The sequence below is a fragment of the Monodelphis domestica genome, chromosome 3 (assembly GCF_027887165.1).
Source record: "Monodelphis domestica isolate mMonDom1 chromosome 3, mMonDom1.pri, whole genome shotgun sequence".
Taxonomy (NCBI): Eukaryota; Metazoa; Chordata; class Mammalia; order Didelphimorphia; family Didelphidae; genus Monodelphis; species Monodelphis domestica.
This window is the reverse complement of record NC_077229.1, coordinates 98,299,636-98,326,948: the sequence shown is the minus strand read 5'-3', so window position 1 is coordinate 98,326,948 and position 27,313 is coordinate 98,299,636. Positions and strand designations below refer to the sequence as shown.

General features: G+C 40.1%; 1 protein-coding gene across 1 annotated transcript in view; it reads right to left on the bottom strand.

The window, feature by feature from the left end:
* Nucleotides 1-419: 419 nt before the first annotated feature.
* LOC100619432 (DNA (cytosine-5)-methyltransferase 1-like) overlaps nt 420-27,313 on the bottom strand; it is a 68,795-nt gene continuing 41,901 nt past the window's right edge. Inside the window, 9 exon segments of the mRNA XM_056821001.1 lie at nt 420-608; nt 920-1,036; nt 2,385-2,548; nt 4,004-4,199; nt 4,509-4,686; nt 6,962-7,128; nt 19,131-19,272; nt 22,184-22,466; nt 23,289-23,494. Of these exon segments, the coding sequence (XP_056676979.1) occupies nt 495-608; nt 920-1,036; nt 2,385-2,548; nt 4,004-4,199; nt 4,509-4,686; nt 6,962-7,128; nt 19,131-19,272; nt 22,184-22,466; nt 23,289-23,494 (1,567 nt within the window). The 3' untranslated portion in view covers nt 420-494.

Below are 27,313 nucleotides of genomic sequence, written 5' to 3'. Positions count from 1 at the left end.
AAAGGTCTGCATTAAACTCAAGATTTAATTATCTGAGAAAATGGCCTTTAACAGACATGTGCAAAAAAAGGACAGCCCAGGTCAAACTTGAGTCACCATTGGCACATGTGAGAAGAAGGAAGTGAGGTGGAGAACAGCCTCTGGAGTTCTCATGACTTCCTGTGGAGAGGGCTAGAGTTCAGTTCGATCCTGGAGCTTGAGCTTGGAGGAACCCCTCAGACAGCTTTCCTTCAGACCGGTCATGTGAGTGATAAGGACTGACCCCTTTCTCTGCCTTGATTTTCCAAGACCTTAATGCCCACTGTGGCTCAGTCTGAGCCAGAGTGGTTCCTAGTTAAACTCCTTTCCTTCTCTCCCTCTCTCTCTCTCTCCCCCGCTAATATTTTCTTCCTCCTGTTGTAATTAAATCACCATAAAAATTTGGCAGCTGACTTGGGTATTTTATTATTTGAGATTTCCCTTGGCGACCATTTAAATTTAGATTTTTTTCAGTCTTAACCATAATATTCACCCTTTACAGCCAACACACAGAGCTTGATCTCCAGGCCTATGGCTTTGGCGAGGGGTGGAGACACTGCATTCCCACCTGCACAGAAGGAAGAAGAGACCTTGGTTTTGTGCAATAGGGTCCTGTGAACACCTGGACTTTCCAGCACACTCTCAGAGGACTTGAATCAGGGTCCTATTCTACCCGAAAGGAGAATTTTCATTCTATTCCCTAGGCTGCTTCTGAATGGATCTTAGAGACTTCACAGCAGCTCAGGCTCTTCTAGTGGGAAAGCCAAATGCAATTTATATCAGGTATTCATTTGGCAAGAGGATACTTTGTTGGTCAAGGGTCAACTGCACTAAATAATGATTGATAGTTCCTGATGCAGAGCCTTCGGGCAGCCTCAGAAGAATGGAGGTTTACTCTGACCTGTCTGTGTTTATCTAGGATGTTGCCAAACAATCTGTAGAAATCTGGGAATCCTTGGGACCGGGCACACTCCCGTACGCTTACTACTCGGTGCTGTTCTGGGTGAAGTACTCGACCCTGTGGACAGAAGAACCCATGCTATTGTAAACCTCAAAATTCCTTAGACTTATAAATGTTGGAAATTTCACCATTGGGATATTTCATACTTGGAAAATTTCTTACTGATAGTCTATTGGAATGGGAACCCCATTGGCATGGGAGGTTCCTCCTCTTCCCTTCTTAAGATTACTTTAGGACAGAAACCCTTTGCTGAACAATGGAAAGGACTTTGACCTATGCTTAAGCATAGAACAGGAATTTCTTTGAGTCTTGATTGATTTTAGAATTGATACAATGGAGATACTTGGAATAAATCTCCACCCTATTCAGTCCTAATAGGATTGAGTAAGGGCTGCAGCCTAGATCAAAATTTAATTATTCCAATCTCTACCCTACTCAAGTTAACAGGATTTAGAAAGGGCTGTAGCAAAGGAGTAAAGATTTAATCATTTGAAAATATGACCTTCAACAGACATGTGCAAAAGCCAGAAACCTCTGGGCGGTCCTGGGTTAAGCTAGAGCCTCCATTGGCACAGGGAAATTGATGAAGAGTGATTGGTAGATGGGAGAACTGAGGGGAGGAACTTGGAGGGTTTTCCTTAAAGATAGGGGGTCTGAAGACGCCAGGGAAGGTAGTGGAGAGTTGGTCGGTGTGGTTCCTGTGTCTCTGAGAAGGCTTGCTCTGAAGGAAGCTGAAGGTGGGGGCCTCTGAGACTGTTTCTCCATTTTGGTCATGTGAGTAATAGGGACTGATCTCTTTTCTTTGCCCCAGCTATCTAAGGGCTTGGGCCTTTTGGCCCAGCCTAAACAGAAGGGGTATTTAAGCCCTATTCCCATCTCTCCCTTTTTCTCTCTCTCTATCTCTAATTCCCTTCTTACTCCTATTGTAATTAAACTCCAAAAAAGGCTGACGGCTGACTTGAGTTTTTCATTTAGGAATTACATAGCTGATTCCTTGGCGACCTTAAATTAATATATATCAGTCTTTTAAAGTGATTCCCTTGTCACACTATCAGCCCCCAAGTTTTCCTTTCAACAGAAAGGATATTGGGGGAAATGAAACCACTGACAATTCTCATTCCTGTAACACAATGGCCAAAAAGCAGGATCACTGCTTCACTGAAATAAAGCTTTGGGAGAAGTAACAGAGATGCCCCACTGGAAGATGGATTATTGGAGCGTGTATGAATATAAGTAGCGATGAAAACAATACTCTGAACTGAATGGCCACCCAGGTAATGACAGCTGGGCCTCAAAATGTAACTTGTGTAGAGCAGCTCTGCAAGAAATTGTGACTACCAACATTGTTAAGTTCCACGAGTGGGAAAATTAGTGAATTCCACTTTCTCCCACCATATGTTCTCACCTGCGTGCCCATAGGTTCTGGATCTGTCACTGTGGTGCTGAAGAAGCCATCCCATTCCAACCTTCCATAGAGTCCTGCCCAGTGGTTGTGCCTGTTCCCAGTGTGGGGCAGGCACCATGGAATCAAGGTGTTGAACTGTCTATCTGCAGGATCACAAGGTTTACCTGAGTGGAAGAAGAACCAAGCAGAGGTAAATGCCTATTTGGTATTGTTTATTATGAAAAAGGGAATGTTGGGCTTGGAACAGCACCTTTTTGCCAAAGACCAAATTAAAGCTTCAAATGACTATGCAATCTAAATGGAAAAGGTCACATCATAAGGATAATTAGAAGGAAGGACATACTTTTCACAAGCATATCAAGGTAGAGAAAATTTGATTTTTAAAAATAATTTAAGATTTTTTTGTTTTAGCAAAACCTACCTTTTTCAACGTATCCCTCTCTACCTCTCTGAGGCAGAGAATTCTTAATCAAAAATGGATAGATGCAACCATAAAATAGAAATTAGACAATTATAAAAACTGAAAAACTTTTTAACCAAAAAAAAATGCAGCTAGAATAAGATAAAAGTATTTGAATAAGAAAAAAAAACTTTACCTAAAATATTTTTAATAGAAAGCTTGTTATCCAAGACATATATGTGTGTATGTGTTTATATATATATGTATGTCTATGGAATTTACTAGAGAAAAATCACTAAGCTGCTCATACCTTTTGGTCCAGTGATCCCCCTGCAGAACACATAGGAGGAGAAGGTCAATGATAGAAAGAAAAGGTCAGAGGATCATAAGACCATAAACTCAGAGTTTGAAGGGACTTGAATTATTTATCTCATCCAACATCCTCACTTTATAGATGAGGAAACTGAGGCCCCAGGAACAGAAGCAGCCCAGGGTCCCAGACCTTGGGAGTGTCTAAGGCAGAATTAGAACAAAGTATTCACAGCATCATGGCAGCAAAAACAGGAAACAAAATGAATGCCTACAAATTGGGGAAAATGTGCCCAAAAATGTGCCCTAAAAAGTGACAGATGAGGAATCTGGAGCATTGGCTCAAGATATGAAGAGTGACAAAAGTGGAACCAAGAAAACAAAACAAAAAAATATATATATAAATATATATATGATGATCGTGACAATGGAAATAACACTTAAGGGCTGCTGAATTCTGAAGGCAAGTTGTAATGAATAATCTTGATCTTGAAGAACCAAAGAAGCTTTCCTCTCAGTTAGGGACTACAGACTACATATGATACATATTGTCTTTGTCGGTTTGACTTAAATGTTTCTGTTACAAGGAAGGGCTTAGTAAGAGGATCGTATGGACCAAGGGGAAATATGATGGAATATCAAAAGCAACAAAAAATTTTAAAATGAAAACATGTGGTAGGGAACAAGGTCTGAAAAAGCCAGTTAAACTTGCTTATTATCTTTCAAGTATTGAAATAGGAAGCCTCCCCAAATAATTTCTAGGAAATATTTCACTGCCCTCTTCTATCACCTAGTGATCCATGTGTAAATAGGTAATATGAAGACCATTTAGAATTAATGAAAGACAAGACATGAACTTAACTCTCATTCCTTTTGAGAGAGCAGGTCCAGGAGAAGGAAAGGCCCCTACCTTCTGCACAGGAGCAGACACCTCTGAGTGCTCCAGTGTTACTGCGTCCATTCTTTTTCTCATGATGTGTGTATCTCAATTTTCTGGTTGTAGTGCCATCTGAGAGACGGACCTCAATGTTAGGCAGGTCACGCCAGTCTGATCCTGGGGCCAAGGGGATGTGTCTCATTCGGCCAGCTACCAACGCACTCATATCCTGCAACCAAAATCACCATTTCCTTTCCATGTTGCATCCAAACCCTCTTCCCACCCAGGGCTATGAGACATGAATAGATCAGATTCTAAAAAGTATTTTAGAACTTAAAATAGCAATAACTTGAGAACATTTATCTCATGAAAGTGAGGTGGTAAAGTAATTTTCCTTAAGAGAATACCATTATTCATGGAGAAGAACAAAATATCTAAAGGATGTAAGTATCTAAAACCAGCTACCAAAATAGATGAATGGGGGAAAAAGTGAAACTTGCTAAGAAGAGACAGTGGCTTTCCTTACAATAAGTCTTACCTTGCAGATATGATCCCTGAGGATGGGCTGATACTGTGAGCCCCTCATTTGCCTTTGGAACCAGGACTGAGGTTCTCCATTGTAGGAGATATCCAGGGCAGAAGCACCATTCCTAATCTCAGGGAGGTCTGACATTGTGTCACGTACAGTGATGGTCCGGAATGGAGCAGAATTCATTCTGAAATACAGTGCAACCACCAGTAGAAACTTAGATTCTGAAAGCTCTTTTTATCATATATCATCAATCACAATGCAGAAGAAGGGAAATGCTGCTTTGGTAGTCATTCTATTACAGAATCTCTTCTTTTCCCCTCCAAACTTCTCCTGGTTCTCCTCCTATTTGACCATTTCTTCTCAATCTCCTTGGCTGGACCATCATCATTCATGCCCCACACCCTCGACAAGGGTGTACCCCCAGGCCTTTGTGCTGGGTTCTCTTCTCTTTCTACACTGTCTCTTGGGGAATCTCATTACTTTCCACAGGTTCAACTAACATCTCTAAGTAGAAGACTTCCAAATATATATACATATATAAAACCAGCTTCTACTTCTTTTCTAAGCTCCAAGCCCAAATCACCTACAGCTTGATGTACATTTTCCCCTACTGTAAAGTTAAAATTATGGTTGAGACTGAAAACCTAAATTTAAGTGGTCGCCAGGGGAAATCCCAAATAATGAAATACCCAAGTCAGCTGGAATATTTTATGGTGATTTAACTGATAGTGGAAGAAAGTAAGGAGAAGGAAGAAGGAAAAGGAGTAGGTTTTCTCCACCCTGCCTGGCTATCATGGAGATCAGGAGATAAGGAAGTAAAGTTTTGGATTATGAAGGAGGAAGGAGTCAGCCTGAACTCCAGAGAAAGAAGGGCTAAATGCAGATGCCTGAACCTGAATCAGCTCAAGGCAAATTCACCACCACCACTCCAAGATGTCAGAAAGCCTAGCACACTGCCAGCTAGAGTCATCTCTCCAGGGGGAAAAAAGGAAGAGAGAGGAAGTGACATGCCTTATATAGATGGTTTTATGTCACTTTCCTGCATCTCATCTGTACCAATGATCACTTCGCTTGACTTAGGACAGCCCAAGGGTCTGTATGCTTTTTTCTGCACATGTCTGTTGCTTTTTTTTCTCAGATACTTAATCCGTGAGATTGGCGCAGATCTTCCTAATCTTGTTAAATTAAGGAGGATGGAGAAAATATGGACTTTCCAAGACCTGATTCTGTTATTCTAAGTATCTCTATTGTTATTGATCAGGAAATAGCTAAATCAAATCTTCTAAAGTACAATCTGATTAGGGTGGAGTAATTTTAAAATTTGCACTACTCAGGTGTCCCATAAACATTACAAATTTTAACATGTCAATTTCCCTCCCCAAACTCCACCCTATTTTTAAAACTTTCTTATTTCAATGCTGGGCACCACCTAGAAACCTCAGAGTCCTCTTCCATTCTTCATCCTCCCTAACCTCCATATTTCATCAGTTGCTACGGCCTGTTTATTCTACCTCCAAAAACTTTCTTGAATCTGACCTCTTCTCTCTTTTCATACAACCACCATCTTGGTTCAGGCCTCTATGACTGCTCAACTAAACTTATATATTAACCTGCAAATTGGTCTCCCTATTTCCTCTCTCTCCCCATTCTACTCCTCACACAACTGTCAAATGTGTGCTTTATTCCTAAAGCACAGGTCTAACTCGTGATGTCACTTCTCTACTTAAGAAGTCTCATGGTTTCCTCCATTGTCTCTAGGAAATAATTCTTTTGGCACTTAGAGCCAACTTCCTAATCTGGCCCCAGGCTATCTGTGCAAATTTATTCCACATTTCTCCCCCCACATACTTCATGTTCTGGCCAAAATGGCCTCTTCCTTTGCCCCCTGACATTCTAATTCATGTCTCCATGCCCTCATCGGGCTGTCTTGCTCTCTACATCGCAGGATCTCTGCTTCCCTTGGGTCTCATCTGAAGAGGCCTCTCCTGATCTCCTTTTCTCTGGGTTCTCTCCTGACCCTGAAATCACTTTGTTTCTATTGTATATCTATTTATCTGTGAATGTGTTGCTTCTCCCTCAAAAAAAAAATAAGCTCCTTGAAGACAAGAGCTGTTTCCTTTTTCTTTTTCTATCCCTCAGGGCCTAGCACAATGCCTGGAACACAAGAAGCACTTAAGTCAGAGCTGAATACTTTACAAATGAGTGTATAAAACAAACACTACCAAGTCAGACAACACTAAGCACAGAGAGGCTACCAAGCAAGGAGGAGCATTCCACTACTCTGTACTGTACACACCTCCTCTCTCCTTCTTTCTTTTATTCCTACCTAGGACCTAAGGCCAGCAATGACACCTGGAGACAATTAGCTCTGAGGATTTTATAGAAGGTTAAAGAGCTTGCTGACACCTGCAATAGGGATTATTTCCTAGGATAAATGGAATACTTCTGCATTCCTTTACCTTGTTATATTACTAACAAATTTTTTGTCATCTACCACTACACTGAGCTGGCAGGCTCGGGGTGCGAATACATGCAGGGGCTCCGGAAACATGGGGAGTTTCTCGCCTGGGGCTGCAGCCAGGATGATGGCCCTTCTTCGAGTTTGAGCCACACCATACTGACCAGCCTGGACACAGAAGACAAAGCATAAATTCTACAAAGTTAGCCCAACACACTAGACATTATTTAAAAGTAAAGGTTATCTATTTCTGGATTCTAGATCTACCTGTTAAATGAAAAACTGCAGATATGCATACCAAGGGAGATTTTGGCTTAGGAACAAAAATTATATCTATTGAATTTTTATTACTTAAATCAACCACACAGCTTTAAAGTTGATGCTGAAGTCATGCTAATTTATCTAACCATATTAAAGTCCCTCACCATAGTAGATCATTCTAGATCATCTCTTTATGGCACTACCCAGAAGCTCTCTTTTTTAAGATTCAGTTTTGTCAATGTCTTTTGTTTTTGTTATTTCTGTATAAACCTTACCCGACCCCCTCAAGAATTGAACCCTCCCTTGTAGCAAAGAAAATAAATTAACCCAAAACACTGATAGAGACCTCAGTTGTCAATCAGTGTATGCATCATTCTGCCCTAGAAGTACCCCATCTCTCTGCCAAGGGAAGGATAGTAACGTTCATTTTCTATTCTTGGGGACTATTATTGATTTTCCATTAATTAATCATACCACCAACCATCATCTCTTAAAGTGCCTGATATTCAAAACAGAATAACTCATCAATTGCAAACTGAATATCTGGTCTTTAATTAATTTCATCATTAACTACCTAACCCTCTAACATGAGGCAAAAGCCTGACTTCTATGTCATCAGTAATATTCATACCCCATGGAAATTAAACAAGATCTTATATGACACACCACAATAAGCTCAAAAAAAGATAAGTGACATCAATATTAAAGTCATAACCAAAAAAAAAAATTAGAAGAAAGCCCCTTCAAGGACCTTTCAGAGCCAAAGCTAGGGGTGATTCTTAATGAAACAAGGAGATTAACAACTAACACAAATAATTTCAATTACATCAAACTGAAGAGCTTTGGTGTAAGCAAAATTAACACAATTAGGATAAGTGAAAGCAACCAATTGGGGAAAAGATTTTTTAATAAATACCTCTGATATGGATCTAATATCTATGATATTAGTGAGGCAATGAACAAAAATATTTAGGATCAAAAGCTATTCCCCAGAAGGCAAATAGAGGATATGAACAAATAGTTCTCAGAAAAGAATTGCAAATTATTAACAAGCATAAAAAACACTGCTCCAAATTACTCATTTTAAAAATGCCAACAAAACAATGCTGTCGTTTTCTCTTATACGTGGCAAATTGGCAAGGATGAGAAAAGATGTGAATAGACAAAATTAGAGAGATTTTGCCAAGTGTGATAGAGACATGAAGAGAGAGGTTTTGCAAGACTTGTGGACCAAGATGCTACATCCCTGTGTAGTGGCATCTCCCAGCATCAATTTTGTTCTACCTCTATTAACAATGAGCAGGTTAAGGTTCTCTCAGCAGTTCTCTCTAGTCACAGCCAGCCAGAGAACAGCAGCCATTGCTGAAGTAACAGGTTCCCCTCAGTTTACCCTCACTACTTCAATCAGTAAGAGTTTCCACTCAGTTTACTTCTTTATTACAATTGGCACCCCAGTAGTTTGACCATACCCAACAATCCCACAGGCAGGAAAGACAGTAAAGATGTTCAAACAGGTAGTTTTTGGTGTGGTGGTTTTGGCAGCCATTGCATGCTTTTGGGTTTATCATATTCTTTACAGCAAACTGACTCAAATGATAGTAGAGACTGTGGATTATGTAGGAAACTTGACAATGACTGCGTTACAATTACCTTTCCAAAATGAATTAATTCTATGGCAAGTCCTGGCACAAGTATATATACTATTCATGGCTATGTTGCAGACCATAACCCAAGTGAGGAAAGTGTTTAGATTCATGATTCCTCTGAAGGCAGAGAACGTTATGGCCATTGACAATGACTTAAACAAAATGATTAAGGCAGTGTTTGAACAACTCATTAAGGAAAAGAGTTTAGATCTAGTTATGGGCAAGGACAATGGGCAATCAGAGGATGCACTTCAGGAAAATGAGGGTAGCAATGAAAATGAGAACCAGGCTGCTAGTGCCTCTGAGAAAATCTGTCCATTTAAGGAAGTCACCAAGCTAACAACTAATGCTGGTACTATTCACACTAAGGCCCATAGACAGTTCACTCCACAGGAACTTGAGTCCGTTAAACATTGATTTCCAAAATTTGTGGACAATCCTTTTAAAGCCCATAAGGAGCTTAAACAGGCATTCATGATCTTTGATCCTGATTTTGAAGATATTGATTTCCTCTTAACAGAATTATTCAGTTCCCATGAAAAAAGGAAGTTTGTGGAGACGACTAGATCTGAGACAAATTTAACAAGCTGCTCTACTCCAGATCAAAGAATTGATTTAGATTTCGCCAATCCGACCTATATGTCTTACCTTAAATGATGCAGGGAGGATTTGCTCCAAGCAATTAAGCAATGCTGTTCTAAACCTGGTGCATGGTCCAAATTTGATAAGATCAGGCAGGAAAAAGGGGAACATCCTGCCACATACATAGACTGTCTGTCAGAAATGGCAGAGGCAATCTTAGGTTTAGAAACAGACAATGAAGAGACAGCTGGCCATGTACGTAGACAGTTTCTGAGGGGTTGCACACCAAATTTGAGGACATTCTTTAAAAACTATTTCCCAAAGTATAATTCAGTTTCCCTAATTGAATTAAGAGAGGCTGCAGGTTACCTATTTGAAAATAGTTGAGATACAAGGAAGTTCAAGACCTTAAGGAAAAGTTAGAGAGGACTGAAAAGGATTTGAAGCAAAAGGAAATAGAAGAAATTAAAAATCTAAACACAGTAAATACTTCCACAAAACCTGTTTCACAGAAACCTAGTTACCAGGCAAAATCAACGCAAAAGGAAACTAGGGAGTGTTTCTTTTGTCACCAGAAAGGGCACTTGATTAGAGACTGTTTCTTGAAGAAGAAACAGGATAGTAATAACAGAGACAAACATAATTAAGTAACTAGGTACAAGAAATCCACTTGCTACTCACACTGCAAGTTGAAGTCATCACAAGCAGCTACTGCTTTGAGGGAAATGCAAAAGGCAATAGAAACAGGAGCTAAGCCAAAGTAATCAGAGATGGTTATAAGGGAATTATGAAGCCAGGCACTTGGAGATAGAAGAAGAAATTGTGAGCAAGAGGCTACAGTAAAAATAATAGTAAAACGTTGGGAAATAGTGCAAAAATGATGCAAGAAAGTGTTTCTGTGAATGAAATAACATCTCAAATTGCAAATGAGATGAAAGAATTTGATAAGACTTATATAGTAACTACACAGGAAAAGTCTGTAAATAAAATAATTTCTTGAAAACTTTTTCCAGTGTAGAGTGGATAATGGGATTGAATTATGCAAAAGGAAGAGTAAGAAAGAGTCACAAGAACTCAAGAAAAAATTAGTGACAGATTCAAAGACACTTAATTTCAATTCCCTAAAGGTTACTGTTTGTGAATTTTAAAAGTCTCCATCTTGGTCTAGCACCCAAAAATTGTGCACACCCACACTACAGGGGCATGTGCTAGTCAATGACAAATCAGAAATAACTAACTGCCCACCTGGGCTGTCCTAAGCCAAGCTAGAGCCAACCATTGGCATTTGTGAGACACAGGAAGTGAGGTAGGGAACAGCCTCTGGAATTCGCTCACTTTCTGTGGAGAGAGCGAGACGGGAGTTGGTGTTAGGAGCTTGGACAGGAAGGACGCCCGCAGACAGCTTTCCTTCAGAGCGGTCACGTGAGTTAAGGACTGATTCTTTCCACCTTGGCCCTTTGGGCCTAAAACTCTCTCTGCCTTGGTCAGAGGTTGAGTAGCCTCTTTCCCTTTTCTCTTCTCTCCTTCTCTCCCTCTCCTTTCCCTACTCCCAGTGTGATTAAACCTCCATAAACTTCATTCTGACTTGAGTGTTTCATTTTAGGAATTTCATAAGTAAATTCCTTGGCGGCCATTGTTCAATATTACATAAATCCTGTAGCCACATTTGTAACCATTACAATATTATAACCTCTCCCAGAACCCTAAAATTTCTACCATTACATGTTGATAAAGATAACAAGGCTCTAGAAACATTCACAGAAGTCCCACCTAATGCAGTTAATTCTGTCAATAACTTTATGGCAGAGGTACCCTTTGTAAATGCATCTAGTTTGAATCTAGAAGCTAGTACCTCCCATCCAGCAATGAGTGATTTAGATAAGGGAAAACTAACTGAAAATGGAGCTGACATTACTTTTGAACACAAAGATTATCATATTCAAAGTAGTGGAGGTGACATATCAGTTAAATTTGAATCTGGAATGGCCAACTTAGTAACAACCAAGGATTCAGTTAGTGCCAACGTTCTATGGGGCATGGGGGTATCTAGCCAGAGCAACTGCCATGGTTTTAGTTTCATGTTCCATTGAAGATTTCATTGGGAATGAATTAAATCAAGAAGAATTAACTGGGTTACATAAGCACCTAGAAGAGGGTAGCAAAGGCATAGACAACCAATCATTAATTATGAACACCTTGGCTACTAAACCAGAAACAGATACATGTTGTTCTGGGGGGCAACATGAAGACACACATCCTATTACTGATGGTGCAGGGGGAAATGCAGAAGTACAATCTTTATTCCCAGAACAAATTACTGAAATAGAGGGAAAGATTCCTATCTCTACACAGTTAAGAGGGAAAGAAGATAAACATAAACCCCAGACTAGTGTTAGAGTAGGATCTGTGATTATTCACAGTGAAGTAGATCTGCATAACCTCATATCATCTAGTTTACCAATTCAAAATGATATTCAAAAGCTTAGCAGTGAGAAACAAAAAGAAATTGATTTGAGTAACACAGAAGCTGGTGACAAAGTAGATCAATACACAAAGCCAGAGTTACCAACATCTGACAAGAGTTCACATGGCATTGAGCAAGATCCAAATACCATAGCAATTGGATTTAGTGATTCAGATTTAGACACTGAATCTGAAGATATACCAGAAGGTGTAATTATAATGAATGAAGATGATGTAGAACAAATGCCATATCAGTTTTATAAGCTTTATGAAGAGGTAGACGAAGAAGGGGATGTGTGGGATGCAAGTGAAAAGACAGAATACCTAGAACCAGTACAAACAAACTCATACCAATACAATGACGAAGAATTATTCTTTGGGCACAGAACAAACTGCATACTATTGGAAAAGATTTATGCAAGCTTAAAGGTTGATAATGAAGAAGATTTTATAGAGAAGTTGAATTACGTGGCTTATATTGATACAGATTCTGAATGGGAAGGTGAATATTAAGAAACATGTTGAGAAATGGAGGAGGGGACATAGATACAAAATTTCATTTCTAGTCTCTAACTTCAAACACATGACAAGTACTATTCGTGCTTTAATAGTGAAACCAAGATTAGTTGGAGTTCCATAGGGTAACATTCTACACTAAACCTTATGTAAATGAAGACTAGTCTTGGGGTAGCAAAGGAAATAAGTTATTCCAGCAAAAGAAGAACAAGTAATTCAACAGCTTGAACACTCCTAAACTTGTAGCAATATTCCAACTTCATAACTAGGACAGACACAAACATCTAGAATGCTGGAGAAGCATGGATTCACATTGGTTGAATCTGTTGTAACATGACTTTAACAGCAAGATATAGTTAAGAACTGAAAAGAAAAAAAGGGTTAACCATATCTCTCAACCTTCTTCCTAAAACAGTCTTTACCGGGGGAAGGAAGGGAGAGAGGATATACCAGGAAGATATAATTTCAGAGTTTCAGATATCTCACATGTGATCAGCTCATTAGTGACGATACATATACTGATGACATCTGAGAAAAAACAAGTCCTAGTCATGAACTGCAACACGAAAAGCCCAAGAGGAAAGCAATATCAAGCCTGGTGAATGTAAGCCTACTGAGAACAAAGGAAAGCACTGGAGAATACTACCACTAGAATTCAGTACAGAGAGCCCTGCACAAATTGGACTGTTTAAAGTATAGCAAAGCACCTTTAAAGCTGAAGTATATAGTAGAGTCTCTGAAGATACAGTCATTAACACAGAATACAAAAAGAAAACCTTGCATTTGAAAGAGTAGCAGCCATAATTATCTGCCTGAAATAGTAACAAATCAAAAACAACTATCTCCAAGTAATTCAAACAATAACCATTCAAAAACCACATATAGTAACCATATGATAGACCTCCTTGATGATGAAAAAAGAAAAAATTGAAAAATATACTCTTAGACATAACGAATACACACATGCAAGAAGAGAAACACAAGTTAACCTAACCTGCAAGCATGAAGAGGTACAAATGCATAATGCTTACCCACATGCATGAAGAAGATTGATAAATTCTGGCATGCACGAAGATTTCATCACACTTCCATGCAAAAGTAACTTTTCACACATACTTGCACACACACGTAAAAAACCTAACTTACACACATGTTCGTGGTTTGTTCGTGTGTTCCTGGGTTCCTGATTGTTGCAGCGGATCCTGATTTGAAGGACACGAGTCTTCAATCAAGTCTGGACGATGGCGAATGGCATGCAGATGAGACGAAGGATCAGAGTGTAAAGGAAGAGAATTTCTACAGGCAACATGACTGGACATGGAAGGACTTTGGAACTTTGAAATTTGGAACTTTTGGCCATGAAGGTTATGTAAGGTAGTGTCGTACATGTGAACATCACATATATTTGCATGCACATCCTACATAGCAAAGTAACATAATTCCATGGATTGGGTAAGTATACAACATGCACAACAACAAATGAACACACTGACAAAACTTTCTGTGGGAAATTCAAATGGAAAAAGATTTTCTTTTCTATATGAGTTTGCACAGAAATCAACAAGGATGTACATATGTAAAGTTGTACTAAGTTACTAATTGACTAACGAGCTAACTTTTAGAGTAAGTTCACTAATAGTCTAACTGCTAACAGTAATAATAGCCTAGTGAATTGTAAGTAAGTAAGGCTTGGGAAATAGAAACATAGAAGTTCTATAGTAGAGAAGTTAGATTGTATTATGATTGTAGGTTAGCATTTGTTATTTAGGAAATTTTCTTAGTAAATTTATAGACATTAGGATAAGTCATTTGCATGTTCACGATGTTATTGAAATTGTAATGATTTGAAAAATTGTTACTTGTTTAGTTATGGAAACTATATTCATGTAATTCCCCTAACTAAACCATTTTCCTATGACCCATTCTTAGCTTACCATTTAGATAGATAGAACAGCTAAGATGAGTTTAGGAATTTGTTATTGGGGAGGAGGGTAAGAGTATATTTCAAATAGCAAAGAGTTAAGAGAATTGGTATTGAGGTATCATAGAAAAGAAAATGCAAGTTGCGTTTGTTTTTGCCTAATAAAGGGGGGGGGGAGGGAATTGTGATAGAGACATGAAGAGAGAGGTTTTGCAGGACTTGTGGACCAAGATGCAAAAGCCAGGATTCCAATGGAATGTCGGGGGGGTGGGGGGGGGAGGGAGACAGTTGGAGGTTGGCTGGCAACACTCTGAGAAGAGAAACTTGGTTTTTTGAACTTTGTCTCTGACTGGGACACACACATCTCTCTCTCTGGAGGTTTGAAGTTGGCTGAGAGATTTTTATGAGGCTGACTTGGCTTTTGGACTTTGTCTCTGGCTCTGAGCAGTGGACTCTGAACAGGGCAGAAGCTTTTGAGTTGGTGGTCTATATGAGAGTTGAGAAGACCAGGAGAAAAGGAGAGACTTTGAACTTTGTTTCTTTCTCAGTTTAAGCTGAGAAATCTGGCTGATTTGTGAAGATTTTGAACTGCTTTTGTCCTCCATCTTTCTAACTGTCTAAGAGTCACATTTGTGACTCCTCAAACCCTCAATTTTATCTCATTTAGATTAGGGAAATTCCTCATCCCTCTTACCTCATGTGAATTTTAAAAGTCTCCATCTTGGTATAGCACCCAAAAATTGTGCACACCCACACTACACAGGCATGTGCTAGTCAATGACAAATCAGAAATAACTAACTGCCCACCTGGGCTGTCCTAAGCCAAGCTAGAGCCAACCATTGGCACTTGTGAGACACAGGAAGTGCGGTAGGGAACAGCCTCTGGAATTCGCTCACTTCCTGTGGAGAGAGCTAGACGCCAGTTGGTGTTAGGAGCTTGGACAAGGAGGACGCCCGCAGACAGCTTTCCTTCAGAGCGGTCACGTGAGTTAAGGACTGATTCTTTCCACCTTGGCCCTTTGGGCCTAAAACTCCCTCTGCCTTGGTCAGAGGTTGAGTAGCTCCTTTCCCTTTTCTCTTCTCTCCTTCTCCTTTTCCCTACTCCCATTGTGATTAAACCTCCATAAACTCCATTCTGACTTGAGTGTTTCATTTAGGAATTTCATAAGTAAATTCCTTGGCGGCCATTGTTCAATATTACATCAATCTTAAAAGGTGAAATTTCCACCATTACAGTTGGCGTAACCACTTTGGGAAAAAGAACTACATCAATCTTCTGATCTTCCTTTCTGATCTCCATACTAATCACCTGGGAGAGGTCCCACCCCGGCTACCCCCTCTGGCTCTTGGCCCTGCTTTAGTGCTTCGAAGATTTCTAGAACCTCAATAAATTTCCTGAATTTTCTTGCCCTTTCACCCCACTTATTACTCACTCCGTCAGTCCTTTTACCAAATACCTTGGCTTAAAGACACAGCTGCCAGAACAGGTGAGTATAAAATACCTTTTCTCTCTTCCCTTTTCTCCTTAAGTTAAATTGGGGTCAACAGGATTTTTTTTCCTTCTCCCTTTTGTCTCTCATTTCTGTCTCCTTTTGCTTTAAGGAGGTGGCTCAGTGGATTGAGAGGCAGGCCAGGCTTACCTAATCAACTGATTAGCAATGAGGAACCTCAGGAGAAGGAGCTCTTAGGAGCTCCTAGCCCGCAAAAAAAAAAAAAACCAACAACAAAAAACACAGCTGAATACAGCTAGGAGCACAGAGATAACCTGGATAATGACAAAAGAACTCACAGGTCTAAAAATGAAAGACCAATCCAGGTAGGATTAATGCATTTCTAAGCCAATACTAAGGACTTGAACCTAGTGTGAGACTCGGGGTTGCGACACTTGGACAGACGTTAAGATGTAGGCCTTCCTTGTATCCACACTCTTCGTGAAAATACCTACAGACAAGTACCAAAGGTTGGCTACCATCCTGGCTCCCTCCATCCCTGAGAACGAAGGTAAAATCAGACGAGGGAATAACACTTCCCTAGATATAAAATAAAAATCTGGTCCTCTTTTTTCTCTCCTATAGTATGGCAACTTCCTGTAGCCTTGGCTGCAAATGGGGAAGTAAAATATGCTGCAATCTGTCCTACAGACTTGTGGGATTAGAAATTACTACTACCATCAGCAATCAGGAGGGATCAGTAGTAAAAATTTTTTTTCTTGCTTTCTCAAATTTTGTATACATAGATTTTTTTTGATTTTTTGATACTGATTTTGAATTCTTCTTTAATATAAATTTATGCATATATAAAGGGTCTATATTTTTCCCTTAATTTTTTCCCTTTTTCTTCTTTTGATTTTTTATTTTATTTTCATTTTGTTTTGTTTTCCTTTTGGATTAACTCACACACCCCCTCAACTAAAACTTGAATCCTCAGCTGGACTCAGTGTTTTTTCAACACTTTCTTCAGGGGGGATTGTATTTCATCAAATCTAAGATTTAAATTTTGTTCGAGATAAATCTTCAGAGAAGAAGCTTGCTAACTAACTGAATCCAGAGAATGAACTGTTTGCAGAAAGATATCTAAACCTTTTCACTACAGGAAAATCCAGAATGAACCTTGGGGTGTGGTTGATTGAACATTTTTTGAATGTACACTCTTATGCCAAAGGGGACTGCCCCCTAATTGGCTTTTGTCAATGCGCCCAGCAAAACATTGGTTTGCTGTCTTTCTCTCTCCTCTATTTCCCCATATTTACAACTATTATAATTTTCCTCTTAGTGGGTAAAAATTTTTGTATACACTTACAGTTAGAAATTTTTGGGGTACAGTATGCTTATGTTTAGTGATCAATTGGGGAGACTAGTCTCCCAATCATCATCAGGGGGGATTGTGAATTTTAAAAGTCTCCATCTTGGTATAGCACCCAAAAATTGTGCACACCCACACTACACGGGCATGTGCTAGTCAATGACAAATCAGAAATAACTAACTGCCCACCTGGGCTGTCCTAAGCCAAGCTAGAGCCAACCATTGGCACTTGTGAGGTAGGGGAACAGCCTCTGGAATTCGCTCACTTCCTGTGGAGAGCTAGACTCCAGTTGGTGTTAGGAGCTTGGACAGGGAGGATGCCCGCAGACAGCTTTCCTTCAGATCACTCACGTGAGTTAAGGACTGATTCTTTCCACCTTGGCCCTTTGGGCCTAAAACTCCCTCTACCTTGGTCAGAGGTTGAGTAGCCCCTTTTTCTTCTCTCCTTTTCCCTACTCCCATTGTGATTAAACCTCCATAAACTCCATTCTGACTTGAGTGTTTCATTTAGGAATTTCATAAGTAAATTCCTTGGCGGCCATTGTTCAATATTACATCAATCTTAAAAGGTGAAATTTCCACCATTACACTCAGTTTCTCATCCTGTTATCCTAATAAACCCCTTGACTGAGAAAGCAACTAAAGTATCATTGTAGTTCAACTGAGGAGGGAGGGAAGGAGCCAAAGGCTTCAAGGAAGACTGGGGAGGTTAGGGAGGAAGGAGGTTAGGAAGTAGATTGATCCATCAGTAATCAGGAGGGATCAGTAGACAAACCCCAGAGTAAACCCCAGGGCAGTCCCTTATAAGTAGTGTCCCCTGTGTACCAGCATCCCTCAGCATCAATTTTGTTCCACCTCCATTAACAATAAGCAGGTTAAGCTTCCCTCAGCAGTTCTCTCTAGACACAGTCAAGCCAGAGAACAACAGTCATTCTTGCAGTAATAGTTTCTTTCAGTTTATTCTTTATTACACAAGTCAGGTGTGTAAATGCATCACTGATGAAGCAGTGAATCTGAACAAAGCAATGCAAAAGCTGGCTAATGTCCACGAATGCTCCAAGGAGGCAAAGGATTTAAAAAAAAAAAGCCCCATATATTCCAAAATATTTACAATAGCATTTTTGGTAATGGATTCTCACAAACTGAGGAACAAGTTGGAGTACCTGACTGTGATAGGCTATTACTCGGTACAATAAGAAAAGATGTTTATGATGGACATAGAAGTAGGAGAAAACATTTGAACTGATAGAACATGAAGTAAGCAGACCTAAGAAAGCAACAAACATGCCTACAAAAGTGTAAATGGAAAGAACAACAAAACAATCATATTGTTCAAATATTGATTTATTTATAATGATCATGCTTGAACCCAAAAAAGATATGAGAATGCATGTTCTTTGTGAAGGTGGGAGGACTATGGATGAGACACTGTATACGATGCCATTCTTTTTTGACGTGTGTTAGTTTTGTTAACTTTTTTTGGGTGATCTTTCTTATAAGAGACAACTCTATGGCACAGTGTCCTTGTAAATATAAGTGACATAAAAACAAACGATATCCATATGAACTTTCTTTTTTAAGGAAGACTCATGTACGGGTTAGAGGCACAGCTAACCAGTTGGACAAACATGGAACATCTTTCATCTAAAAGAGAATAGGTATTAGAACTTATTAAAAGTATCACTGAATAAACTTCATTTCTTCTTTTAAAAACCCAATTAGCTGAAGAAAACAGGATGTGAGAAAGGATACTGGTTGAGAAAAAATAAAGCTACAATTTTATTTCACTTTAGGAGACAAATGATTTGAAATGCTAACAATAACTAGAGTCCATTCTAACACACACTGATAGAAACCATGAAAAGCAGATACAGTAGTAACAAGTATAACACACTCAAGACCAAAGACACAGAGGTGCCAATTCCATCAGCATCAAATTCCTCAGTTACCTTTCTCTCTCCTGTAAAATCTGAGCCTACCTGTAATACTCCAAACGTGCAATGATATCCCATTCGAACTAGACATCGCAGAGTCAGCTTCAGGACCATGGAACGTTTGAATGACACAAAGTTTCTTACATTCTCTAGTAGGAAAAACCGGGGTCTGTAGTAATCACAGTAGCTGCAGGAGAACGGAGAGGAGTCAAATAAGAATCTTTGCAGAAAGGAAGAATGACACCAACAATCTATTGATAACTTTATTGCTGGGTAAGAGTTGATTGAGCTCGTTAGAAGAGATATTCAAAGTGGCTCAGTGAACACAGAACCAAGCCTAGAGACAAGAAGTCCTGGGTTCAGATTTGGCCTCAGACACTTCCTAGCTGTGTGACCCTGGACAATTCACTTAACCCTCACTGCCTAGCCCTTTTCACTCTTCTACCTTAGAAATGATACTCAGAACCAATTCTAAGGCAGAAGGAATGGACTAAAAAGAGACACTCAATCATCTATCAGAACCGCATGGTATAAGTGAACCTCCCCTTCAATAGCACTTCTAGATCTTGAAATAGAAAATATATTGTAAAGGAGCAATCATCAAAACCATCTCATATTGGTTTAAAAATAGAGAGACAGGTCGATGGAACAGAACAGATAAATAGAGAAATAGAAACGATGAAACTCAATAAAGCAGAAAGCAGAAATTACTGAGGAAAGAAGTCCCTAAAAACTGCTGGGAAAGCTAGAAAGTAGAATGGCAGAAATCAGACTTAGACCAACATGTTATACCATATTCCACAATACATTCTAAATGGATAGATGACCTTAATATTCAAGATCATACTATAAAAAGTTAGAATAGAAACAGACCATATACCTTTCACATCAATAAGTGGATGATATATTTTTAAATAACAAGGAAAAGAAGCAATTACAAATGTTACAAAGTAGCTGATTTTGATTACAAGAAATTGAAATGCTACACAGTACAGCAATATTGTATAATGATCAACTGTGAAAATTTGGCTACTCTTAAGCGATGCAATAGATCTGGGACAATTCTAAAGGACTTATGCCAGGGTATGCTATCCTCCTCCAGAGAAAGAGTTGAAATGCAAATTATAGCATCCTCTCTTTCACATCAGTTTATTTACAGTTTAATTTTGAGGTTTTAGTTTTGTATGAGTGTTTTCTTTCAACAATGGCCAATATGGAAGTGTGTTTCGCATGATAATGTATGCATAGGTCAGAACAAATTGTTTACCATCTCCAGGTGTAGGATGGGAAGGGAAGGAGACAATTTGAATCTTATAATTGTGGAAGACACATGTTGAAAATTATTAGTGCATGTAATTAAGAAAACAGAATGTCTTTGAGTGAAAAAAAAAAGGAAATGAAAAGCTTCTGTAGACAAAATTAAAGTATCTAGGACACAGGGAAGAATGAAGGAAATAATTTAGTGAAGAGTGAAGGAACATTTATATAGAGAGCCTACTATGTTCCAGACACTATTCTAAGCATTTCACAATTTCATTTGATTCTCACAACAATCCTGAATAGATGCTGTTATTATCCCCATTTTGAAACTGAGGCAAACAGAGGTTAAGTGACTTGCTATAGGAACACATAGCCAATAAGTGTCTGAGTGAGGCCAGATAGGAGCTCAAGTCTCCCTGGCCCCCAAGCCCAGAACTTTATCCACATCACCAATTGCCCCTAGCTGCCTCTAATCAAGAAGGTATAACAGTTAAAATTAATTTCTCTGATAAAAGTATTATATTCTATGAGGTTTATTAAGGATTAAGAACTTAAGAAAATACAAGTAAGAAAAGCATGTGTCTAGGCCCAGAGAGCCCATTCACAACCACTTACATTTTGCCTGCGGAAAGGGGGTTGGGGGGTGGGGGGCTGGAGACTCTTTATATAATTTGTTCTTGGCCCAGGTGAGAATTCAGTGAGGTTACAAAGCATCCTGGGAAGTGGAGCAAGGACTTCTGGGGATTGGAGTCCTAGGTTCAAATCTCCATTTTTACAAAGGAAAATGGTTAAACAGGAAAAAAATCTTTGTATCAAATTTCTAATAATGACTTGGTATCTTAAGACAAATAATTAACAAATATAAGAACAAAAGTCATTCCCCAAAGGATAGGAATAAACAGTTCTTGAAAGAAATCACAAACTATAAATGACATGGAAGAAATGACAGACTAAGAATAAAAGAAATGCAAATTGAAATAATTCCAAGATTTGATTTCCTACCCTGCAAACAAATAGGAGAAAAAAAACAACAGTAATTGTCAGTACTGGATGAGTTGGGGAAAGATAGGCACACTGATGAACTGTAGATCTGTGAATTAGCACAACCATTCTGGAAGGCAATTTGGAATTATTAAGCAAACAAAGAAACTAAAACCAATGTCCTCTCACCTAGAGATTTCATCATGGGGCTCTTACCCTAAAAGGAAATCTGATATGAAAGTCCCCATATATTTAAAAATATCTATAGCAACACTTTTTGTGAAAGCAAACAACTGGAAACAAAGTAGATGCCCATCAGACAAGGAATGGCTAACCAATTTGTGCCACAAAAACACAATGCAATATTACTGTGCTATTAGAAATGAGTGTGATGAATATGGAGAAGCACGAAAAGAGCTATGTCAACAGATACACAGAGTGAAATAGAGCCATGAAAATGATATACGTAATGGGTACAATATAAATGAAAAAGAAAAGTACAAAAAAATGGAATATCCTATGATCTTTTTGTCTTTATCAAATACTTATGTGGGGTAGCTCTCTGAAAGGGGATAGGAAAAGGCTACTGAGGGAAACTATGATGATATGTAAAACAAGAGACATCAATAAAAACTTATTTAAAAAAAATCAAGTTTGTCTTTTTGCAAGCAAGTCGCTCTGTAGCAAATTTGCACACAGGAGAACGGAAAGGCTAAGCCCTTGCACTCCTCGAGGCTGAAGTAGTGACTCTACTCTACGGCAAGGCCATCCTCACTAGGAATGTGAGGACTGCCTAGACTTGTCACCTCCACAAGCTCCACAAGATAAGGGGATGGTTATCCCCCAGCACCATTCACCTGGGGAAGGAGACTACTAGGGAATTCTTGAACTTGGAATAAGCGCGTGAGTTGAAGTGGTTCATGCCGCTAAATCTTTGATAGGGTGGGCCACCACACAGCATTTCTACATCTCCTTTCTGAGGCAGCTTCTGGCCCAGGGAGTTGGTCTTCTCCCCAGACATAACCAGCTTCAGGAGAACCTTACATTCTTCTGTAAACACAGTGGTCTCCGGATTATTCAGACGAAATGCCTGGGCCGCAGGCTCCCACATTTCAATGGCCCACAATGTTTCAGATATTTCTAGAAGGAAAAAAAATGAGAAGAAAAAGGAAAAAAAAGGTTTCAGGCATCGTTTAAGGAAGATGTGATACTACACTATCCTATGGGATTCCCCCTTTAACTATTCCATCACTTTAAAATGTGGTGTCCAGAATTGAAGACAATACATATGCAATGGGAACTGGGCAAATTACAACAGAACAATCATCTCACTCATTTAAGGTACAGATTTTATCAACATAGCTGAAGATTAAATTGGTTTGTGTTGTTTTTTTTTTTTTTTGTTAAGCTGCTAAGTCTTCATTAAGATATAAATGCTCTAAAATGCACAAGTCTTTTTCATGAACTATTGGCTATCTATGCTAAACTTGGGGTAAAAAAACAATTCAAGTTCTACACTCTAACAATTTCTCCTTTAATTCGGTCTCATTATTTCAGTTTGCTGAGATCTTTTAACGTGTTGATTCTTTCATCCAATGTATTAGCTCCCTCCTAATTTTGTGACCTCTGTAAACCTGATATGCCTTCCTAACACACAAATCAATTCAGAAGGATGTTGACTGGACCAGAACCAAGGATACATACTGGGGACACTATACTAGCCTCCCCACCCTACCCCCCCCCAAAAAACCTCTTACATTCTATCTTAGGACCAATACTAGATAACAGGTTCCAAGGCAGAAGAACTGCAAGAGCTAGGCACCTAGGGCTGTAACTTGCCTAGGATCTAATCCAGTCAAGACATGTCTGGAGCCACACTTGAACCAAGGTTCTCCCATCTCCAGGCCTGGCTCTTGACTCAATGATCTACCTAGCTTCTCCTACTTCTAAGAAAACACCAACTTATAGTCATCACCTCAAGGAAATAGAAGCGATCTGAGCTGCCAGCAGAATAATCCTGAATACATTCTGTTAAGTCTTCCCCATACTCTATGACACAGTGGCCTTGCACAGCCTTGAAATCCACAATCGCTTCCTCATCACTCCAGTAGAGCAGATTAATATCTGCATGATGACTTGCTTTCATTGATTTGTGGGTATTTTCTGATCTATAAGAGAAGAAATTGGTTGTAAAATACAATTCTAGAAAGGGTTTATTTAGAGGGATATCACAAAACCCAATTTACTCCCCAAACCTCCACTACTGGCCAAGCATGTAGCCTTCATCCCCTATCATCCATCAAGTGTCATGGGAAAGGAATTCATCAAAGGTACCCCAGTTTAAACAGACATAACCTGGAGGAGATAATGTTCTTAAGCCATTAGCCAAGAAAGTGGTGTTGTGTGAGCTGATTGGTGCCCAATAGTGATTAGAACCCTAAAGGAATAGTATGCTGGACAGAGAAGTTGGGGTAAAATAAGGCTATGACAAAAAAAGGTTAGTGGCTGTAAAAGGCCACAAAGCATAGGACTGAGTGGTACAAAGGCAGTGCTAAGCAGTTGTAAAAAAAAGATTCAAGATACTACAAACTGCTCTAAACAATCACTCTAGGGCAAATATGAATAGTATGGAAATAGGTCTTGATCAATGACACATGTAAAACCTAGTGGAATTGCTCGTTGGCTAAGGGAAGGGGAGGGGAAGAGGGAAGGGAAAGAACATGATTCATGTATTCAGGAAAAAATTATTCTAAATCAATTAATTAAATGAAAATTTTCAAATCTAGGCCGTAGATGCCTTCTGAATTTCAATTGTAAAGGTACAAGCAATCTATAAAAATTAACAAGAAAACAGAAGGATTGGGGAAGAGTCCATTTACTGGGTTAATCAGTGTATCCTACTAGGAATTGGGAGGGTCTGCCATCTTACTGGGTGGCAGCCCAGTAGGATAATCAAATCTACACTTTCATGGTTACTAAAAACAGTGTCAATTAACTTCCCCACTGCTTCAAACACTAACCTTGTAACTTCTTAGAACAAAATACATCTATATAAAGGCACATATGTTACCACTGTCCTATATGTGTGGTCTCCCCCATGAGACGAGGAGCACCTTAAGAATAAGACCTATATATCCCTGTTGAACTTTTATCTTCAGTGCTTGGTCCATTCGGTAAAAGCTTTCTCATTCACTAAGACAAAAAGTCTGTCTAACTCACATAAGGAAAAGTTGGGAAGGAATAAGGAGAACAGCAGAGCCCACCTTGAATTTCTTGCCGTCGTCTTCTACCTTATATTCGGTGATGGTTTTGATGTGATGGTTTTGATGTTCCCGTTGATGACTTCCTTGGGGGCAGGGAGAGGAGCTAAGGAAGAAACAGCCAAGGAAAAAGACGGATGGAGACCCAGAACAACAAAACACGCTCTCCCTCCTGGGACACAAATACAGCTGGGACACTCACCACCGGGCAGTAGCTCTGGCTCATTGTTGGGCTCTCCTGTGGCCAATGGAATCCCCTTGAGGAGCTCACTGGTGACACACTTGTCTGCGGGGAAGGGACAGAGGTCAGGCTAGACTCGGAAAGGAGGCTGGAGAGGAGGAAGAGAAAGGCCAGACCAGAAGGGGCATGGGGGGGGGGGGAATAGGAGGGGGTTAGTTTTGGGGGTTTGCGAGCGCCGAACCAGACTCACCATCATCTCCTTCTTCCTCCACCTGGTCCGCCCAACTGGGCTTCGAGCTGCGGGAGAAAAGAGTCTTTCAGGGACGACCAGAAACTGAAGCCCCGGGATCCTCTACCCTGCTCTGCCTGCTCCCGGTTTCTGTCCAGGCCTTGGCTCCGGCCCAGGAGGCTAGGGCACCGCCAGCTCCCCGCTCCTGTTCCCAGCCCCCGTCTAGGGGTCCCCTCCGCCCTGTCGCCCCTAACCTAGGCACCCAGGACCCCAGCCCCACGAACCCAGCCCAGCTTTCTCACTCAAAGTCTCCGGTCGGCATCGTCCGGGATCTTCCACGCAGCCTGAGCCCGGGCCAAAGACAGGAAACGGAAATGGATTCTGAAATCCACTTCCGCCGTCTTGGCTGAGGCATCGCTCGGCTCTTCCGTTGTCACGGCGTCCCCTGCTGGAGGAGGCTGCCTGGTGCAAGCGAGAATTCGGCTCTGAGCTGTCGGAGAGCAACAAGTATCACTTCTCTCTTCTCTCATCCCCTTTTTGCTCCATCCCAACCCTGTACTCCCTTCCCCCCAAACCCTTCCCCGAAATTCCTCCTCTGGCCCCAGCACTCTCCAGCCCTCTTCCCCTCATTCCCATCTCTGCCTCAGCCTTCCCTACCCTATTCTGTGCCCCAACCCTCCACGTTTGCTTTCTCCCAAGCCCCACATATTTCCCCTCTCAACCCCCAGCATCTCCCTTTCTGCTCCAGCCCCCCATTCTTCCGTCCCCCCTTCCCCTAAACTCCCAGTCTCTGTCCCCAGCCTTCCCTGCTCCCCTTCCTTTCCCCCATCCTACTTTTTGCTCCCTTACAAAAAGGAACAGATTTGGTCCAAAGTATTGTGGAGCTTTATGGTAAACCCGAAAGACAAAAGGAGGAGCCCTTCACTCTCTCGATTTTCAGTAGTGTCCGACTTTTCATGACCTCATTTGGGGATTTATAGGCAAGTATGACTGGTTTGCCATTTTCTTCTCCAGCTTATTTTACAGATGAACAGACCAGATTTGAATTGAGGAAGACATATCAGAAAGACTCCAAGGTCCAGCTGCGGTTCTATTGTACTGTACTACTTATATGCTTCCTACACTGGTGAAACTTGGCTACCAATCTCCCCTGCAGAGCAATCCCACAGCCATACTCCCGATTTCCTCTAGATAAAATAAGGATATTTTAGGGGACCATTTCTGCAGTAGGAAAGACATAAATAACTAGGGGTCAGATAATGGGAAGAAAAGTAGTATATTTACTAAAATTTGAACGATGAAATAGGAATATAACTGATTCAGAAGCTATGACCTTAAAGGAAAGAAAGAAGCATTTATTAAGTGCCTACTATGTGCCAGACACTGGAATAAGTGATGTGCAAATATTTGATCATCATAACCATGGGAAGTAGGTGCTTAGTAGCATAACTTTAGTTTGTTTTTTAAAACCCTCACTTATTTTACTATCAATTCAAAGACTGAAGAGCAGCAAGGGCTACCAGTGATGGTGAACCTTTTAGAGACTAAGTGCCCAAACTGTACCTTCACAGTACATGTGAGCCTCTCCCTTACCCCAGACAGGGAAGGGAGGAAATGTTGGGAAGGGCAGGTGTTGTGAAAAATGTCCTCAGGCTCAGTGGTGAGAGGGAAAGGAACAGCCCCTTCCAGCACTTATGCCATAGGTTCCCTAACATGGGGCTAAGCAATTAGAGTTAAGTAACTTGCCCAGAATCAAATAGATAGGAAATATCTGAGAGCAGATTTGATCCCAAGTGCTCCCATATCCAGACCTGATACTATCTATCTACCTTCCCTCATTTTACAGTTGAAGAAACTGAGTCAAACAGGACAAGCAAGCAGTTTACTCCAGGTCAAAACATATCAGAGACCAGATTTGAACATAAGTCTTCCTGACTCCATGTCTAGACTCCTATTTATTACATCACCTAGCTGCCTTTATAAACCTATTTAATCTGAGAGATATAGTGAAAATAGTATGTATTAACGTGAAAAAGATCTGAAGTTTGGATCCCAGATCTGCCCCTTACATTCAGAGGTCAAGTAACTTGCCTAAACTCATCCTCTTACTAGTTCTCTGTCATTCATAAAATGAGTGTTTTGGAGTAGATGATTAAGTTTCCTTATAGATTGTGATCTTAAGCAAGAAAAAGACCTTATGAGCACAATGACAGTCCCTGAACACATAGGAGAGGATCTGTGCTTAGCCATGTTAACATTTCTGTCAGACTTGGATAATGGCATTGATGGCACGCTCAACCAATTTTTTGGTGATCCA